The sequence below is a fragment of the Lytechinus variegatus genome, chromosome 1 (genome assembly GCF_018143015.1).
Source record: "Lytechinus variegatus isolate NC3 chromosome 1, Lvar_3.0, whole genome shotgun sequence".
NCBI classification, from domain to species: Eukaryota; Metazoa; Echinodermata; class Echinoidea; order Temnopleuroida; family Toxopneustidae; genus Lytechinus; species Lytechinus variegatus.
In genome coordinates, this window is record NC_054740.1 from 65,445,136 (window position 1) to 65,466,067 (window position 20,932).

Genomic DNA, 20,932 nt, shown 5'->3' on the forward strand with positions numbered 1-20,932 from the left:
GCTAACCTTTGTTTTACAGGACCCATGGTAGTTGCCATAATCACAGGTGGCAGAAGCCGGGGGGGGTCCTGTCCCCCTAAATTTGAGGTAGGGGGCGGCCCCCTAAAATTTCTGTTGATAACCTTTTTTTGTCAATTTTTTTTCCTGTATCCCCCCTAATTCATGTAGAACCACCCTTCCAATCTTTTTTTTTACCTTTGTCCATCCAAAAATTTCAGGTGGACCCCCCTAAATTTTTGGCTTTCGCCGCCAATGGCCATAATGGCAAAGTTACAACAGTGGTAATTCTCTGTGAAACGGCCACCAGACCTCAGAATCTACTACCCCAAAAATGGGTGGTATCAAAAATTCAATGTTGATCTTTTGGTGTTGTGTTGGGCCAATTTTTACTTAAGCACAGTACCAAATTTGAAATAAAGTTGTTTTATGGTAGGGATCAGCACTAGATGTTGGGTGAACTAATCATACTAATGTCATTTTGGAACCTTTTTGTAAACTCTGTTACATGTTGGATCTCAGTTTTGCTTCCTTAGGAAATGCACAAATTACTCCCTACCTGTATGACCTACGTCCCCTGAATAATATTAATGTCATAGTACTTCCCAAGCAATGATTACAGAAGGTCAAAAGTTCTAGGAATTAAAAAAAAGGTAAGATAAGGGATTAATAGATTTTGAAAGTAAAAGTATTTGCACAGAAGTTACACGATATTGTCAAGATCATGAAACATGCCCTATATTTATGAAAAAAATACCATTGACAGAAATAGAAAAATTTCAAAACAAAGAAGAAAAGTACATGCACATTCAGTCTGTTGTGTAGAAAATTGAAAAAAAAAAGTTTCCAAGATATTGACATAAAAAAGAAAGATACTTCTCAAACATTCTGCCCTAATATTGAATTAAGATTATGCAAGTGCTAACAATAACAATAGCAATTGATTGTTTTTATCCCTGACAAGTCAATTTCATACTCATCCATCTTCCTACAATTTCACTTCCTTAAGAAGAATAAATTCTGCTTTAAGCTATCCAAACTCATCAAAATATGCAGTTACCCTACAGATATGAATATAAGATATCCTTTTCAATTTTGAAAATTGAAGAAATAATGAAAACGAATCGTGAAAATCAATCACTATGTGATTTTTCGATTCACTATTGTGGAGGCTAAACTTCATATACAGGTGTACATAAAAGGTTCATATATTTACAGATATATATTCACAAAAAGCTGAAGGTTCGAAAGACTCAAGAAAGTATAAAAATTTCAGATGTTAAGTACTCTTGCATTATATGCGCAAAAACTATTTTTTGAAGAGAGAATATTGTAAAAATGCGCAATTTCTTCCTTTTCAATATTCAGTTTTAAAAATTGTATCATTTTTTGTTCATAAAGTGACACCAGCGTCCCGTTTAATATAAGGTAGACTTTGCAAAAGTCAAGCATTCCATAAATGATGAATGATTGACAGAGTACCTGCTTTCTGATTCACCTCACCCTTTCTGTACCGTGATAGCCGATGTAACGCCTGCAGTATTTGTGGAAGAGAGAATCTTGCAAAGTCGGTGGGTGCAGCCTACACGCCATGATGGTTGAAACAGACTCTCTGCAAACACTGAACTGGGGGTCAAAATTGTATGCCTGTGTTCTACTTTTGATTTCTATTCTTTCTCTACTTGACAGAAATGGAGGGCATTGGAAAACTCCTGAAACGATGCTATGGAAAACAGTGGTTGACATGTTACCATGGGAACGGATGTTAGTTGTAAAATGAAGAGACTGTGTAGAGAGGAGTCAATATTCCTCTGGTGAAAGACACTGTCATGAAGTTGATAGAGTATGGTCCCTGGAGGATGAGATAAAATGAGAAAGAACAAGAGAAACTTTTTGTTTTTAGCCAACTTTGCAATTATGAGGGTTTTGGAAAATATATGAATAAAATTGCGACAGTTGGAATCTTTTTTATGTTTTGTGAAATCTACGCACTTACAGTACTTGTACAAAGAAGAATAATATCACAGTTCAGATAGGTCAACTCAGTACATGTGATTTTGATTACTTGAAAGCAATTTTTTTTGGTTATAATTGACCAAGAATCTAAAGAAGTTCCTTCTCTTATTGGGATTGTAAATCATGACAGGCTGGTACAGTCTGTCCACTGTTCTAATTTACATTCAATACTTATTCACAATCAACTGGTTTCCACTGTCATTAAAAGATTTTATTGGGAAATGAGTTATAGTAACACACATAATCTAGTCAAAATGTAAATCGAGGTTCAAAACGTTTTACAAATTTTATGATAAGTGATCTGAAAATACAATGTATAACAAGTGGTTGTAAAAAATTACCTGTTTTTATGAGTTGAGGGCAGCATTGAACTGTCTGCTGATATTAGCCTCCGAGCGTGACCGGGTCTTGTTTTCTTCATCTCCCCTCTATCGTACCCACTGGTAGGAAACACCCCTGCTCCAACACCCCCACGGGAAGAGCCTTTACGCTTCGTATCTGCAGTCTTTGTCCTTTTGAGTGGCTGTCAGATAAAGACAATTTAAAATGAAAATGTAAAAGAAATGACATGGAACATTTGCTGCTTCTCAGGGGAAAATGAAGGAAAATTCAATACTTTTAAAAGGAATTCATTATTGTGGTCCCCCAAATGGTAAAAGGCTTTGGTAGCCAATAAAAATCAAGCTTTCCACCCCAGTCCAACAATCTCACTATGCATTGCATTATAGATCAGACGCTTTTCGTAAACTTACAAATTCCTAAATTGAACTCCAAGATAGGTCAGTAAAGTATAACCTGTTCATGTTCTTCAGTGCCAGTATTCTCAAATAAGTTAAAAAACCTATTTTTCTATATTATGTTATCTTGCAAAGCACATTGAGCATGTTCAATGGAAAAGCACTATTGCTTAACATATGTAATGGCAAAGTCACAATTATGAAATGAGCGACATTATTCAAATAATGGTTAAAGGCAATTAGTAATTTCCTGCAGGAAAATCAAAATCATTAATTCAGATGGCAATTTTTCGCTCCTCATTTCAATTCTTGAAGTCAGACAGGAATTGGTAGAGCTACATGAGAAAAATGGTCACCCAGTTTTTCACCAAGATATCTACAAAGTCACAATAAAAACTTCTTTTAGCAGGCAGGTGTCTGTGCCTCACGCTCTGCAACCAACATGGCCTGCCTGTCGGGTGCTCTCAGGCATGGTCTATGGCAAACCTTTATCATTATTACCTTTTTAACAAGTTAATGACTTGAGTTTTTCCTAAAAAGTTCAGATGGGTGTTTCATAAAGCTGTTCGTAAGTTTAGAGCGACTTTAAGAATGACTTGTGATCGCTTCTTGTGGAAAACGGTACGCACCAAAATGTTCATTGGTGATGGTTTAGTGCATAAAAATGGTTCACCAGTCATTCTTAAAGTCGCTCTTAACATACAAACAGCTTTATGAAACATTTCCAACGTATTGCTGAACATCGTCTATTCAATGCTTCCTACTCTCAATTGTTCCTGAATCTATTACTATTATATTTGTACTTTTTCTCTTTCGCTCTTTCTTTCACTGCGCCTTGGACACTCTGCAGAGTGGATTTGGTGCATTACAAATCACATATATTCTTATTATTATTATTAAAGAGATGTAGTAAACCTCTTATTTATTAGAAGCAAATTCATTTACTTTTGACATGGTTAATTCATCCCTTTAATCATTGTCCAAAATGGTGATTGAAGACACGTCATCATACCTTTCTGTTGATCACTGCTAAGATATCATTGACAGGAACGAAGATCCCATGATTTCTTGGGCACCAGAAATATCTTACACCATGGACCATCCCATCATGCTTCCCAACTGAAGAGAAAAAGAAAAAGAATCGGAAAAATATTAAAGGTATTGTTTAACTTTGTGAGCAGCCGATTTAAAAAATTCTCAAAATAAGGTGAAACATGTGTACAAGTGCATGTATTAGAACTAATAAACCCTGAAAACAACCATTATTGAGAATAAAAAGCTAAAACTATAAGGCAAACCCCGATTTTGTAAAAAGGTGTCTTATAGACGCCTAAATAGTACACATAAGTGTATGGGATGAAATTAAGATGGTGCTTCCGGTCACTTTATATTTCAATTTTTGAAGCTCTGAATAATTATTTTCGAACGCGATTTTTTCAGGGCTTCATTTTTGTAACATATCACAGACACAGGTGACAAGTGTGACCTTCTAGCTCAGATTTTTTAAAAGTCAAACCAATGTTAACCAATCACATTAATAATGCGATTCGGAAGCTACTTGGATATGTCTTCCTGGATTGAGCATAGCCTTCAATAGTGCACAAGCATTTCAAGAAAAATTAGTCCTAGCTAGTCTCTTACACCTACATGTAGCTCTATACTTTGCAGCACACATCACCTATACCAACATGCCCACAGGTATCAAATTAATTGATTTCTATGTTTACGCCACCTAGGGTATCAAATTAGGGAATTTCCCTGTTCACGCCACTTAGGGTGGCTTTTCTTGTGGGTTACGCCATTTATATAGGGTTGCAAATTTATTTAATGTAGTTACGCCGTTTAGGGTGCATTTCTGAGGTTGTTGGACATGGATGGATAGCAGTCCATGTGGAGAGCGACCCCCCCTGGTCTGCATCATTCATACTGATGGCATGAGATATCATCTCACAGCTGCCATAATAAAGAATAAACACCAAAACTGGTGGAATGCCTCTGACAGTCTCGCTTGCATTACACAATGCGATAAAGCAGTAGTGCTGACTTTGAAAACATTGATTGAATAATTATTCACAGAAGAAAACATTCATATAATAATAAAATACTATGTCCACTGACTCAAAAAAACCTTTGAACATGATCATGTGACCTAAACATGTACAAAACAATTAAACAAATACCCTCAACATGGCCAAAGTTCATTGACCTTTAAATGACCTGTGATCTTGGTCATTTGACCTGAAACACGCACATTTGAACGGTGACTTAAGACTTGTCAACTACATCCATGTCCACATTTCATCCACTCCATCCATAAACTTTCAAAGTTATGATGGCAATTCAAAAATTACCCCAACATGGCCTAAGTTGATTGACCTGAAACTCGTACAGGAAATTCAGGGATATATGGTTGCTCTTAGGCCCAAGTTTCATGAACTAGATCCATAAACTTTTAAAGTTATGACAACAGTTTCCCAAATACATCTTCCATCATACATCTTTATTCAACTGCAAATAAAACCTTGTACTGTTCAATCTGGCTTATTAAACCATGCATGAGACGCAGTCACAAATGACAATATTACCTGGAGCATCTAGATGAAGTCCAACAAATACAGTATTTGGTACTGAACTCTTTTCTAGGTGGCCAATAAACCTGACAAAGCCAGTCCTCTCTCCTTTAATCAACACATGGTCTTCAAGTCTCACAGTCAGGCTGTAAAAGTAAAAAAAAAGAGGATTGATAATTTAACTTTTGGTATTTTAGATATCAAGCTATAGTCAATAAAGAATCCTGTACTAGCTTTATATGATCCAACATCATAATATAATGTTTATTGTTCAGTTTAGTCGCAACACCGGCAACAAGGAAGGCTGGGCCGGGACCGCCATATCGTAACCACATAGCAACGCGTATTCAATGTGACGTCAGTTACATCATCGCGCATCAAATATGCAAATGAGACATATTACTACATTAGAAGAAACTGATTATCCATTCTTCGGCTTGATAAATCAAAGACATCTAATTGCAGACATCAAACAAAACAATTTCTTGAATATTAACAGTCATTAAAATCATACTATACCAAACTTAGTAAACTTTTGCTAGATTAAACCAAAGAAATTAAAGTGCAGAAACATTTTTTTTTCAGAGCACAAGAAAAAAAAATCATTTACTAGTATGAAAGTGCTCCACCGACAATTGCCATGTAAAATGTTACATTTAGCAGGTTTATATAAGTTTTCATCAAAATAGAGGCACAAAGACATTAATCACATATGAATTTGAAAACATAGCAACCAATCCCGGTGTGCTGGCTCAGTTGGTAGAGCATCCGTCTCACAACCAGGAGGTCGGGGGTTCAAACCCCGGCCGCATCACCAAAAGACGTTAAAAGATGGAAGTTGCTGCTACCCTGTTTGGCGTTCAACGATTACAGGGATAGAGCCTCATCGATCTGGCCTCTGCACAGCGGCTGCCGGGCCAACGATCAATTGGGCAAAGCAAATTTTCGGAGTACTTCATTTCATGTCTATTTCGAACCATAAAATATGGATTTTCATCATTTTCATTTTTCATCATCTATTTCAGTGCTTTGTTTTTTTTCTCAAAAGTCAGACTACAGAAACACAAAATCAAGAGATGCTTTACTTGTTCTGGTTGTTCTCCGTTTTGTTGGTTCTTGTGCTGCTGATCCCATCTCCTCTATTGATAGGACTAGTTGGGTCTGGATTCCTAGGACTGACCTGTCTGGGGCTTGCTATAGGTGGAAGTCTGCAGGAAAGCATCAAAACCAAACATACTGCTGTGTATATGTGTTCTGGGTCAGGACCCATATTCACAACACCCAATTACCTGTAAGTCTAATTATCACCTAATTGTAGGTGATAACGGTGGGTGGGGTACTTCTGAAGTCACCTGAATGTGAGGGGGTAGTCTAAACAAGACTTACCCTTTGCTCAGTTTATCATGTGTTGTTGACAAGGTTGTGTTGGAGTACTTCTGAAATCACATAAATGCTATTGGGGGCGGGAGAGGGGGTCGGTCTAAACAAGTCTGACCCTTCACTATGTTTATCGTGTGTTGGTGATAAGGTTGTGTGAGGTACTTCTGAAATATCCCATGAATGCTATTGGGGGAGGGGAGAGGTAGGGAGAGGAGGGAAGGAGGAGGAAGCTAGCCTAAACAAGGCTTACCCGTCATTCTGTTTATCATGTGTTGGTGATAAGGGTGGGTGGGGTACTTCTGAAATCCCTTGGATGCTGTGGCTCCGACTTCTCTTCAGTAATGGGGTTGGAGACATCTCATTTTCAATCTGAAATCCACAAACTCCTCCCGTCTGCATTCGTGACAGAAATAAATAGGGATACAGTGAAATATGAAATAGCAAGTATATCTAGATTTCAAATGGCAATCCAATCAAAGTAATTAGAATTTCCTTACCTTTGAAGCAAAGGAAAAGAAATTGATCAAGACAACATGAAATAATTTCCCCTAAATCTTTCATTGTACATAATAAAACTGATAAATAACAAATGCATACACCCTGATGCCACAAAATACTGGGTAGGAAATTGTGATTAATGAAAATTAAATTTACATTGAATTGATAAGTATGCTTTATAATCACATTTCTTTTTTAAATCTGGACATAAAAGATAAGACATTTATAGGTATATTGAGTATCCTTAGGGATGGAATTGTTTCATTTTTGTAATATTGTCATTATCATTATTAACCTACCCACAGCTGCCAGTGCAAAATATGGGAAAAGTTAATTTTTTTGAAAGAAATGAAAATGGATTTACTACCCTTCGACACTGAGCTCTCTCTATATGTTTGCATTCACATTGTAATTTATCAGAGTGATAGGTTATTAAGGGTTAGTCTGAAATGCGGTTTCAAAAATATATAAATTTAATACCTTTTAGCACCAAACTCTTCTTTATATATTAGTTTTGTGATTTATCAGAATGACAGGGCATTAAAGGTTATTCCGATATCCGGTTTTCAAGATAAAGAGTTTAGAGTGCTCTGGTTTAACCTCGTCTGACTTCTAATTCATGAAATATACAGGCTCACTGCAACAAAGTATATCAAGTAAATTGTTACTACCATTAACATGGCATTGCATGGCCACGTCAAGCAACTAAATTACTCCGGCCTCTGGAATTGTTAAATTCCCAAAGGCTTTGTACATCATCATCATTTCTATTATAATTCTACTTTCCTGATATATATATATATATATATATATATATATATATATATATCAAGATCATAGCTTAACATTTCAAAAAGAAATTCGTAGTCACACATGTGTCATTGATAAAAACTTTGCCAGATGTTTGCTTACACAGGTCTTAAATCAACTATGATTTTATTCTTTAAAAATTGCATTATTCAATGTAGACGAGACAATACCAATAAGCAATATACTCAATGCGGGAATGAAGCCAAACATTTGACTTTGCTTGCATTTTAAAGACAAAATAAAAACAAAACTAATTAATTTCGCCTAGAATGAGTATCAAACTCGGTATATATCTACTCCAATGAAAATTGCACAAAGTGTATATCACTCTACCTCTTTGTCTCCCGGTGACCATTCTTTCACTTTCGACCCCAGTCTGACCTCTTCCAGCTCGGCTCTGACTCTCAGGAGTTCATTCTCAAGAGCTTCCCTCGCTTGGCAAGCTGTCAAATCAAATTCAATTTACGATCAATTTTTAAATCATGAACTTGTGCAGTTTTTTTGCCTCATCTGATGCACCGCCCTTTGTATGACTAAATACATACCTCCCTCCTCATTTTTCAAAGTGGTATTCCCCCTTTTGATACAAAGGATGGAAAATGTATCATTTAAAAAGTCAAAATCCAACCTATAGGGGAAAAGGGACAAACATCATATATCTATTCACTGACTTTCTGTGTCCTTTGCTCCATGGAGCTTGGCAGACAATGTAACTGTTTTAGTCATGTGTAAAGTTTGGTTATTTTAGTAGACCAAATAAAACTAGCTCTGTCATGCCAAAGCCGACATATTTTTTTCATCCATCTTTGCAGACATTAAAGTCACATACATTCTGATGTTTCTATGAATTTTCAAAGTTAATCGACCACAAACATTTTACCCTGGTGGGTGTTTCATAAAGCTGTTTGTAAGTTAAGAGCGACTTTAAGAATGACTGGTGATCCTTTCTTGTTTTAAATTGTATACACCAAAATGTTCATTGGCGATGGTTTAGCACGTAAGAATGGATCACCAGTTATGAAACGGGCCCCCAAAAACAAAGAGTAAACTCTGGACAAACAGTAAAATGGTAACAACACCACACAGATTCATCGTTGCAAAATCAGATGAGATAAAACAAAGCTTAGCAGTAGACAAATTAGGATTCAACAAGATTGTAGTTTCACATTCAGTAATTGCTACAGTCTAGACGCAAAGATTTGATGGACCTAAATGGCTCCCAAAGGAAAATTACTATACACAGATTGTGACATAGAATGGAAAGTTCATGTCATGAGCTTCATGTGACTTTTAATCTGTCTATTTATGCAACAGGGAATACTAAACATCTTCTACAAATCAAAGCTTGTAAAAAGCATTAAAAGAGAGAAAAAAAGACGTTGTTGGAAACTGATTGTCTACACATGTAGTTGGCAATTATCTGCCTTGAACAGAAAGATACATGAGCTACATAAAATGAAATTACTTGGGAAACACAAAAAAAAAATCATAAGTTATGTCATTTTTTATTGTAGAGATGTCTATGCATCTGTAATATATTTATTTCTTGCTTTTTTGTTGAATGTAAATTATTATTTTTGGGGAGAAGTTATGTTATATAAGAGGTTATAGAAATAATGATCACTGAAAGATTTAAAAAATTCATTACGAATTTCAGTTTATTTCTACTATGTGTGGAATTTGTAATGCCTTAGAGTAACTTTTCTTAATAGTTCTGGACAATTGATTACTCACATTCCTGAGTGCAAATCTACTGCAATCCTTAATGTCTTTAGTTTAAAAAAAACTTACTGTTGAGGACAAAAAACATACATCTAAATCAATACAAATGAAAAAGGAATACTAAATTTTTAGAGATTATCGAACTTATGTGTACACTTGAACATCCTAACAACTTTCTGTTTCTCACCTTCTTGGTACTGCTGCTGAAGACACATATCACCTTCTGGCACTTCTGAAGGTAAACTCCGAGTCTCAATTGACCTCCTTTCTAATGTTGAGGCGTGTGAATGGACATCACTCTGAAACATATGTCAAAGATCAAAGGTCAAATAAATCAATGATCGAAATGCTAAGGTCAATCTTGGGATTGGAAATGTGAAAATCAAAGGCCTGTTATATGAACATTTAATAGGAACTCTGTTAATAACTCATCATGGAATATTGGCTTTTGAGCAACTGTTGAGCAACATGCCATACTCAACAGCCAATCAAAATTCAGTATTCCATAAAGTATTACTACATGTTTATGTACATAATAGCAAAGTTACTAATATGCTATGCATAGGACTCCCAGATCTTAGAACCAATGATTGTAGTAAGCATTGAGCAGCTTGTGTGAGAAAGCTGGAACCTACACTTTTGTGAAGTGGATTGGATGAAGATATAATATACTGTTCATAGAGTCAACCATGAAAAACAAAATATGAAATTTGTTGTAGAATTAGGTACGATATTACATTTGACTGCAAATAATGGATATATTGGATACAAATAATATTTCAAAAAATCTGAACAAACTGCTGCTTTAATTTTGGTACAAATTACTTCGTTAAAGCCCCAATAGGGTGTTTTTGCTCACAACACACTATGGATTCAAGAACATAGAAAATGTATTGGTAATATACTTCATGACAATGAACAACCAAGAAGTCTTTGTTGAAAAATTGGTGAATCAAAACGGCAGTTTCATCCCAGACTGCTGTTCCAGTTCACTAGTATACAAATAGCGAATAGGCATGAGTGTGATGGTGCGAGATTTTGCATGAGGTGAAAGAAAGATGCTCTATTCAACGAGGCGTTAGCCGAGTTGAATAGAGCGTTTCTTTCTTTCACCGGATGCAAAATCTCGCACCATTGCACGAATAAGAATATTCGCTATTTGTGTTGTACAACGCCTCGGAATCTAGCGAAAATATGAAAAAACCAAGAGTTTTTCCCTCCAGTAATCTATGAAAAGGGAGCAAAAATATTGAAAGCGAAAAGCAAAATCCCACAAGCCGGGCCCACAAGCGCACATGATCTTGGACAGCATTGCGCATTTAGCCAGCGGGCTGTACGCGCATTGTCACCTTATTTAATGAAATCGCATTGTGACGTCACCTCTTAAAGCCGTGCAATGGTACATTTTGGATGGTACGTCTTGTGTGCAACGGTACGAATGTGTGACATTCAGCCTCCCATTTGATCGCGTACAACAAGCTAAGTAGGTGTTGTACAATATTCGACAAAGACCTCTTTGCTGTTCATTGTCATTTGCTAGGGCATTTTGAATACATTCACCATGTTTGAGAATCCGAAGTGCGTTATGGAAGCGATTACTCTGTAATATTCCAAACAGACCAACCTGTATGCTGGTAACACTTGGCACTCTATGAACTTCAGCCAGCACAAGACGTTGGTTGGGCAAGAGAGTTGATGATGATGATGATATCGGGTGGGGCTCCCCATCCTCTACTGGAGACTCTTGAGGGTGGGGCATCGATGGGACATCTGCCAAAGATCCACATGAAGCACTGGAGAGCTCCAAGGAGTTGGGGAGGGGTGGCGATGGGGAGCGGGGCGAGGAACATGGGCTACATGGGGAACTCAGCAGGGGCGACTCAGCAGGTTTCTGGAATGAAAATTTGTACTCTTTCATAATGGTTTGCAAAAAAAGACTAATCAGAAACTAATCGGAGCATGCATGGGCTGCATGGAAAAACGGCTGGAGTGACTGCGAATTTCTGGCATGAAAATATGTACTCTTTCATTATAGGTTTCAAGATAATAAAGTTGATCAAATACTTATAGGAACATACACTGTGGGCTGCATGGGGATCACAGCAGGAGTGACTGCGGATTTCTGGAATGAAAATTTGTATTCTGTCATGATAGGTTGCAACAGATTATTATTTAAATCAATCCGTTCATCAGATATTAATCAAACAAATTTAATCACAACTTCCCTAAAATTAAACGAAATAAAACAGATATAAATGTCTAAAACTTTAAAATCTTTCAACTCAAGTTTTGACAAATATAAACAGAATCTGTTTATCATCAACCAATCTGTCATAGAAATCTGGAAGAACATGGAATTTCAAGGAAAACACAATTCTTCATGCCAAATAATTAGAATTTCCAATAAATACATTAGAAATGAAATGATTGCAAAATCCTTAAAATAAGCTGCATATCTATGGTGATAACCTGACCATCAAACCTGTTCGCAGCATCATCTTTCCCCAAAATTTATCTACATAGAAATTTATGTTTTTCTAAGATTTTCACTTATTACATGTACATTTCATTTTATCATGTACTTTGCACATCTCACTAAAGAATATGAAATGCAATGATCAGAACACAGAAGAGCATGGAATTAGCATTAACAAAAAAAAACCAACATCAGAAACCTGGGTCTCTAATCTTACCTTTAATCTAGCACTAGATTGCCTTGACAACATCTGCATATCTATGTGAGGATGGGTGGGGCTAGTAGACCTACTTGTCCTGCCGCTAAGACTTGCCCCGCTCTTTTTCAGTCTCTGGATTTCCGCACGCTGCTTCTCGATCGTCCGCTCTAACCTACAGATCAAGTGAGCACAGATAAAAAAGTTATCAGTTAAAGGGGGAGTAAACTGTGTGTGGTCTCCCATTGACTGTGTGTTATAAATACATAGTCTTGAAATGAATATTTTCAGATATCTATTCATACTACACAGAATAATTTGAACTATAATAGTATTTATATCAGAGAAACTAAAGTGTTCTGAGAGGAAAAGCAATTGTTTTGCTAGTTGGTAACATAATTATTGCATTGTAAATACATTGAGTAGTTAATTAGCATGTTATCATTCAAGTGGGTCTTTATTACTAGATTACACTAGCATTGTGGGTCAGGAAAATGGCCTGGTATGAGTACTTGAGTTGAGGATGGCGCTATTGATTCGTATATGTATTAAAGGACATACAAACCTTGTATAGTGCCACCTCAAGTTCTCAACCATTCAAATCTGGCCAGATGACGAACCATGATGCAACATTCCACGCATTGCAGTCTTGCAATATTGGCCCAATTGAATTAAAACACACCAATCGAATACCAAATACATCAATGCCACATGTACATGTTAGTAGCAAAACAAGTACTTTTCCTCTCATAAGTATTTTCGTTTGTTAAAGAAAAAAAACATGCTATTTTGTTCTCTGTATTATTAATAGTTACATTTCAAAAGTTGAGACTAGCAGTTTACCATACACAACAAGAATGCGGTTGGTTAGTTCATTCCCATTAAAATGCATTTTGATCAACCCTTAGTATTTTCCCCTTGTATCCGCTACAAAATTTCTAGAATGGTTAAAGGTCAAGTCCACCTCAGAAAAATCTTGATTTGAATCAATAGCGAAAAATCAGACAAGCACAATGCTGAAAATTTCATCAAAATCTGATGTAAAATAAGAAAGTTATGACATTTCAAATTTTCGCTTATTTTCAACAAAATAGTTATACAAACGAGCCAGTTACCCAAATCACAACAAAAATTTGCATGATGGTAGAGCAGGTGGGTAGAGAATGACGTAATCTACGCAGTTGCATTGGTAAATCTCACTAAATTCATTTTTTAAAGTTTTATATAAATTAATTATGCTAATTTATTCATGAAATCATACTTTTTGCTCTGATTCACTAAATATAGCTCCTAGAATGCTATTTTGGGTGAAAATATTCTTTACAGCATTTCTAACAATTGTGAATGAAACAAATTCTGGTACCAAGACCGATTTCTTATGTATTTTATTGCTTTTTAAATTTCTTATGTATTTCTTGTTTTTTACTTTTTGTTTTTTCGATGGAAATCATTCCAGACTTAATTCTGATCATAAACAAGGCAAAATTCATTAAGTTTAACCAATAAAAGTAGACATAATGATACATTTATGAATTTGAGCTAAATGCACAGTTTGCATTGGATTTGTAAATGAAATCATGTTTATGAGCAATTTTGGGTCTGGTGTCACAAATTTGGTCTCAAAATTTGCGCGAGACTTGACAGTAAAAAGTCAGCGAGCAGCGAGGTCAACAAATTGTCGAGGGGGGGGCATCATGGCCCCCTCAACAATCTTCACGATATTCCCCCCCCCCCCCGCGGGATAATTAGGGTTAAAAAAAAAGATCTGTTGAGCACTGATCTTTGGGTATAATAATCAGCACACACAAATTATATCTTGAAAGTATCAACCTCTTCCTCACAGAAGGGGTGATATTAGTGCACAAATTGATTTTGATCAGGTGCCTTATCAAAATTGATTTTGATGTAAAAATCAGTCAATTCATAAAATTTTATATCATCTAGTAAGTCATTGGAATAATAACATGCCATTTTGGAGGATATACCAAAACTTAAAATAAGCTTACGACTATTCAGATATTTTTTTTCATGAGCTGTGACAAATGGATGATGTTTGTTCTCTCATGAAATGATACCTCTTTCATAAACCCAATTATGCGGCCAATAGCAGCATAATTTGGTCGTAAAATTGGAGGAGGACCAGAGTTATCCGCATTATTTTGATGCTGCTATTATCCGCATAATAGCAGCATCGGGACAAGATTTTGAGTTTATGAACGCATTTCCAAATAATGCGGATAATTGCCATGGCGCGGTGACTGCGGTCACAAGGTCACCCTTTTCCAACACAACCACATCGGAGGGGGCGTGTCCAGTTGTCATGACGATTATCCGCCTTTTTCAGGACGGGCGCTCGTAAAAATAATGCGGCTCATTTTTAGAGTTTGTGAACGCAATTTTTATTGAATCATCCGCATTACTCTTAGGCGGCTAATTGGAGGATGGGTTTATGAAAAGGGTATTAGATGCACATACATGTATAGGTAATTCAGGACCATTTATATCAATGTAGGAAATCACTGGTGCATGTGTTGCAATTTTTCATTGTTGATATAAAGGCTTTTTTCACCACTTCATGACCAAAATAAGCATACAGCATGCTTTATCTGTGAACTGTGAATTTTTTAAGTCCTACTTATCAACCTAAGAAGAGTTGTGTTAATCACTCATAATGACAAAGATATAGGTAATATGGTAGAATTCACCTGAGCATAAAGCTTTTGATAGCTTGAATAAATGCTTTAGAAAGATTTTTACACAGTTATGCTAAGTTATTCATCTGCACACAGTTAAGATGTTCATCTCTAAGAAAGGTTATGTCCGTGAAGAGGGTATTATGTGAAGGTTAGACCACAGTGAAACATGAACACAGCCCCCCTATTTACAAATAAAAGGGATGAGAGTGAATTGTATACCAGGATGAGGGTGAATTATATACCAACTGCAAGTTTATATGCCAACTTAAAGGAATAAATTTTGTGAGAAAAATATGTATAACAAATAATGAGCAATCTTTAATACACTTGTGGCAATTGACTTGTTTAAGAGATGATGTGAGTCAGTGACTTTGAATCAATGAAGCAGCAGATCATGTTTTAAATTTTGAATTGGTGGGCAGTTCACAGTGTAGCTGCAGCAGAGGGACGAGTTTCAGTGGTCGAACTGATTATAATGTGGTAGTGCCGGCCTGTAGTGGTAGGTTTATTTTGATCCATTATATTATTTTCAACGTGGCAATGGTGTGCTCTTTTCAATGTGGCAACAGCTGTATTGTTTTTAGAGAGACAGCAGTTACGTTGTTTTTCAATGTGGCAGCAGTGGGACTGTTTCAATGTGGCAGCAGTGGGATTTGTTTCAATGTGGCAGCAGTGGGATTGGTTTTAATGTGGCAGCAGTGGGATTGTTTTTTGATGTAGCAATGGTGGGATTGTTCTTAATGCGATAGTGGAATCATTTTCATTATGGCAGCAGTTAGATTGTTTTTCAATGTGGCAGCAGTGGCATTGGTATCAATGTGGCAGCAGTTGGATTCTTTTCAATGTGGCAGCTGTAGGATTACTTCAATGTGGCAGTTGTAGGATTATTTCACTACACATGGCATTGGTGGGATTGTGTTTGGTATGGTAGTGGTGGGATTATTTCAATGTGGCAGTGGAGGGATGGTTTTAATGTGGCAGCAGTGGGATTGTTTTTGATGTAGCAATGGTGGGATTCTTCTTAATGCGGTGGTGGAATCATTTTCATTATGGCAGCAGTTAGATTGTTTCTCAATGTGGCAGCAGTGGCATTGGTATCAATGTGGCAGCAGTTGGATTGGTTTCATTGTGGCAGCAGTGGGATTGGTATCAATGTGGCAGCAGTTGGATTCTTTTCAATGTGGCAACTGTAGGATTACTTCAATGTGGCAGCTGAAGGATTATTTCACTACCCATGGCATTGGTGGAATTGTTTATGGTATGGCAGTGGTGGGATTATTTCAATGTGGCAGTGGAGGAATGGTTTCAATGTGGCAGCATTGGAATTGTGTTCACTGTGGAAGTGGTGGGATTGTTTTCACTGTGGCCGTTTTGATTGTTACAGCTGTGAGATTGATTTCAATCAATGTGGCAGCATTAGGGTTTTAATTCTCTGTGTCAGCTGTGGGATTATTTCAATGTGGCAATGGTGGGATTGTAGTCTCTTTTCCAGCATTTGGACTGTTTCAATGTGGCATCAGTGAGATTGTGTTCAATGTCGCAGCAGAGGGATTGTTTTCAATGTGGCCGAAGAGGCGCAGTTTTTGATGTGTAAGTCATCTTCTATGGTGATTCTCAATGTCAAATTAATATTATAAAGTCCTGGAATGCGCTACAGCTTATATATTGTATTATTCACTCTAAAGATGTTGCTTTTTGTGCCAAACAACACATTACAACAAAGAAGAGGAAGAAATCTAGATTTTCTGAGATTTTGTCAAGTCAAAGAAAAGTATAAGACAATATCCATCTTGCATCCCTTTCCAAGATATCTGTTAGCCTGCCTGTTTGTTTGTTTTCATCACCCCTGTCCCACAAAGTAGGCCATGTTAAGCCAATGAGCAAATAACAATCGATAAAACTTTCTTTTCTTCCTTGCCGCTTCTCTTAAGCTGGCACTCCATCTGAGCCCTGCTTGTCTTGGGATGCCAACAAATGCGCTGAATGAGGCGATAAGTGTGTTAGTACATGCAGAAGGTCTACATACTGTACCTCTTCACATTAAGGGCTCCAGCATGATATATTTTTAGATCTCACTTGTCCATGTACTACTTATAAAGTATTGCGGAACACAGTCCTAACACCGATTTTTAAAGCCTACATACATGTATCTAAAGGTTTGGTAAATCCCTAACAAGTGGAATGCCTCTGCCCGTCTCACCTGCATCACGCGGTTCAATATAGCAGCAGTGCTGACTTTGAATACTACTCTAACTCGCACAAGATGTTCAGTGATACATGGTTACTCTTATGTCCACTTTTTATGAACTAGACCAATAAACTTACAGAGATATGATGGTTATTCAACAAAAAACCCCAACATGGCCAAAGTTCATTGACCTTACATGACCTTTGACCTTGATCATGTGACCTGAAACTCAAACAGGATGTTCAGTGATACTTGAATACTCTTATGTACAAGTTTCATGAATCAGATCCATAAACTTTCAAAGTTATGATGGTAATTCAACAGATACACCCAATTCGGCCAAAGTTCATTGACCTTTGACCTTGGCCATGTGACCTGAAATGCGCACAGGATGTTCAGTGATACTTGATTACTCTAATGTCCAAGTTTAATGAACTAGACCAATAAACTTTCAAAGTTATGATGGTAATTCAACAGATACCCCCGATTCGGCCAAAGTTCATTGACCCTAAATGACCTTTGACCTTAATCATGAGACCTCAAACCTGCACAAAATTTTCAGTGATGCTTGATTACTATTATGTCCAAGTTTCATGAATCAGATCCATAAACTTTCAAAGTTATGAGGGGAAATCAACAGATATCCCCAAATTGGCCAAAGTTCATTGACCCTAAATGACCTTTGACCTTGGTCATGTGACATGAACCTCATGTAGGATGTTCAGTGATACTTGATTAACCTTATGTCCAAGTTTCATGAACTAGGTCCATATATTTTCTAAGTTATGATGACATTTCAAAAACTTAACCTCGGGTTAAGATTTCAATGTTGATTCCTCCAACATGGCCAAAGTTCATTGACCCTAAATGACCTTTGACCTTGGTCATGTGACATGAAACTTTAATAGGATGTTCAGTAATACTTGATTAACCTTATGGCCAAGTTTTATCAACCAGGTCCATATACTTCCTAAGTTATGACGTCATTTCAAAACTTTAACCTCAGGTTAAGATTTGATGTTGACGCCGCCGCCGTCGGAAAAGCGGCGCCTATAGTCTCACTTTGCTTCGCAGGTGAGACAAAAACCAATGGTCCATATTCTGAACTCTGATTTAATTCAAACCCGAGTGTAAAGTTGTGGTTCAAGTATGGATAGCCAGTTGTGACAAAAATCTCTAAAAACAGCACAGGTTTGATTAATCAGCTCTACTGTCACTCAGATCATTCATATCTGTCTCAGGAAATAATAGAATTATTGAATTAGTCCCTTGGCTATTATCAGTTATAACATAATAATCATAAGAAAGATTCAATGTTAGGCCTACTAAATTTTTTGACACTTTCAGCTTTCCATAATTTACTTCACACTGTGGTAGTCTAATCTTGTTGTTAAAAACAGTAATTAAAAACAGATATATCAGTATTAAACCCAACCCTTATCCATGGGTAGTTCATACTTGGATGAAGCATGGACTTCTCTTGTCCCCCATTCCACACACACTTAACCCTTCTTCTCTCACAAGCCTCTATCAAACAAAATGTGCGATACATGATACAAAGACTGTCAGCGATTCAGGAGGCTAGGTGTTAATCCCAGGATCCCGCCTCCTGTCCTGCCTGCTTGGCCACGTTTGAATTCTAGAGAGGGGGTGAAAAGTGGCCGGGCTTACAAACGCACAATGAATCCGCTGCCCTTACAAGTCTGTTAAGGGTGGTCGGCCATTGTTTGTTGGTTCATTTCAATTCAGCGCCCATGCAGGAATGTAGGTAAGGATGCTCGACAAACAAAGATTTGACAAGAACTCACTCACAGTCTCACAAGATATCAACCAAAGAATGAAGCCAGACATGGGGTAATCTGAAGTTCCAAACGAAAAACAGTACCACGATGCTCTAATTTATATTCCTGTACGACAGACAGGTGACTATTTAACTAATAAGGTATCCTTACCATGTTCGTGAAATGAAGTCTGGGAAACATTTAACTTTAACCTTCTTCCAACTGGTATGAAAAATAAAAATCTTCAGGATTGACTTGAAAGAAAAGTTTTGAAAACCTACTTAGTGTACAGCTGAGCTGATACCTGTAGATTACACTTCTGTACACGTGCATGCACTTCAATCTGAAATGACCAGTTGAGCCCCATTTTACAAAGAGCTGTGATTAAATCAATCACACTCAAATTGCAATTGATATACACTCAAATTGCAATTGATATAATTATAGTGCAGATAAGAGATAGCAATTTCATTACATTTTAATGTAATTTGAATCTACAGTGCATTGCTATTTTGTGCGAGATGAGGCCCAATAGAGCACAGCTCCAGTCTCGTCAAGGCACCTGGATTTTTATTTTACAGCAACATCCTAACATTTGGTCACCAAAATTATATTTCATTTCTCTGAAATTCTGCTAATGTCACATCTTTCACTGATGACAAGAAAAAGCTTCCTATGTGTATATTACAACAATCATAGCATATTATACAATAGTCTAACCTTATGTCCAATTATCATGAACTAGGTCCACATATTTTCTAAGTTATGATGACATTTCAAAAACTTAACCTTGGGTTAAGATTTTGATGTTGATTCCCTCAACATGGTCTAAGTTCATTGACCCTAAATGACCTTTTGACCTTGGTCATGTGATATGAAACTCAGGCAGGATGTTCAGTAATACTTGATTAACCTTATGGCTAAGTTTCATGAACTAGGTCAGTATACTTTCAAAGTTATGCTGTCATTTCAAAAACTTAATCTTACGTTAAGATTTGTTTTTGACGCAGCCATTGGAAAAGCGGCGCCTATAGTATAGTCTCACTCTGCTATGCTGGTGAGACAAAAACACATGATTTTTCACTAGATTATCCTTTTAAAAAAATGATTGACAGCAACAATTTGCAGAAAACAGCAAGAAAAATTAGGAAATGTCTCCTACTCTTCTGCTGCCTCTTTTTACAACTTTTTTCCTTGTCTCCTGTAAATATCCTTCTGATCTTGAACATAACAACATACAACTTGCAGGTTGCTTTGGTTTGTCTTTCACTGTCTGATGGAGTATTAGATAAGCTTATTCTTAGTTTCGGTTAATCCAAAAGTGAAAGTCCTCGTTCTGATTCATTACTATATCATATGAATGTGTATGCCCTGCAAGCAGGCTGCAACAGTTATGGTGTGAAGAATATCAGATGAAAAATGTGTCTTCTTCGATAAGTTTTAATAATTTTGAATGAATATTCATTTGGATCGGGGGCCGTACAATTAAAATATTCCTATTTTTTCTCATAAAACCTACATCCAAGTGCAGAGTGGAAAACAATACCAAGATATGATCCTTGTCTGTAGCTCTCTGATATCAAAACACTAAATATGTATGGTAAGCGCTCAAAGTGTATTTTTTTAAGAAAAATAAAAATTAACAAGTGAAGGCCTCTAGATACACAAACTATTTGATTGCAAATTTGCACAAAGAATCATCTGCCAGGAAAAAAAAGTTTCAACAGCCACAACAAGTTTGTATTAGGATAGGAATCTAAGATGATACTCCAGGGGCCCATTTCATAAAGTTACAACTGTTGTAACTGTGCCGTTATGGCAACTACCATGGCGACAGGGCCCAGCAGCCAGTCAAAATCAAGGTT

At 36.7% G+C, this 20,932-nt stretch overlaps 1 protein-coding gene across 2 annotated transcripts in view; it reads right to left on the reverse strand.

The window, feature by feature from the left end:
• Positions 1-206: 206 nt before the first annotated feature.
• LOC121420067 (restin homolog) overlaps positions 207-20,932 on the reverse strand; it is a 35,088-nt gene continuing 14,362 nt past the window's right edge. For both annotated transcript variants that reach the window (XM_041614605.1, XM_041614598.1), the window contains 10 exons: positions 12,424-12,577; positions 11,355-11,621; positions 9,918-10,029; positions 8,342-8,451; positions 6,951-7,093; positions 6,406-6,528; positions 5,336-5,466; positions 3,763-3,869; positions 2,355-2,536; positions 207-1,849 (listed from right to left, as the gene is read on the reverse strand). In XM_041614605.1, coding sequence (XP_041470539.1) covers positions 1,825-1,849; positions 2,355-2,536; positions 3,763-3,869; positions 5,336-5,466; positions 6,406-6,528; positions 6,951-7,093; positions 8,342-8,451; positions 9,918-10,029; positions 11,355-11,621; positions 12,424-12,577 — 1,354 coding nt within the window. In that variant the 3' untranslated portion in view covers positions 207-1,824. The remainder of the gene's footprint in view (positions 1,850-2,354; positions 2,537-3,762; positions 3,870-5,335; positions 5,467-6,405; positions 6,529-6,950; positions 7,094-8,341; positions 8,452-9,917; positions 10,030-11,354; positions 11,622-12,423; positions 12,578-20,932) is intronic.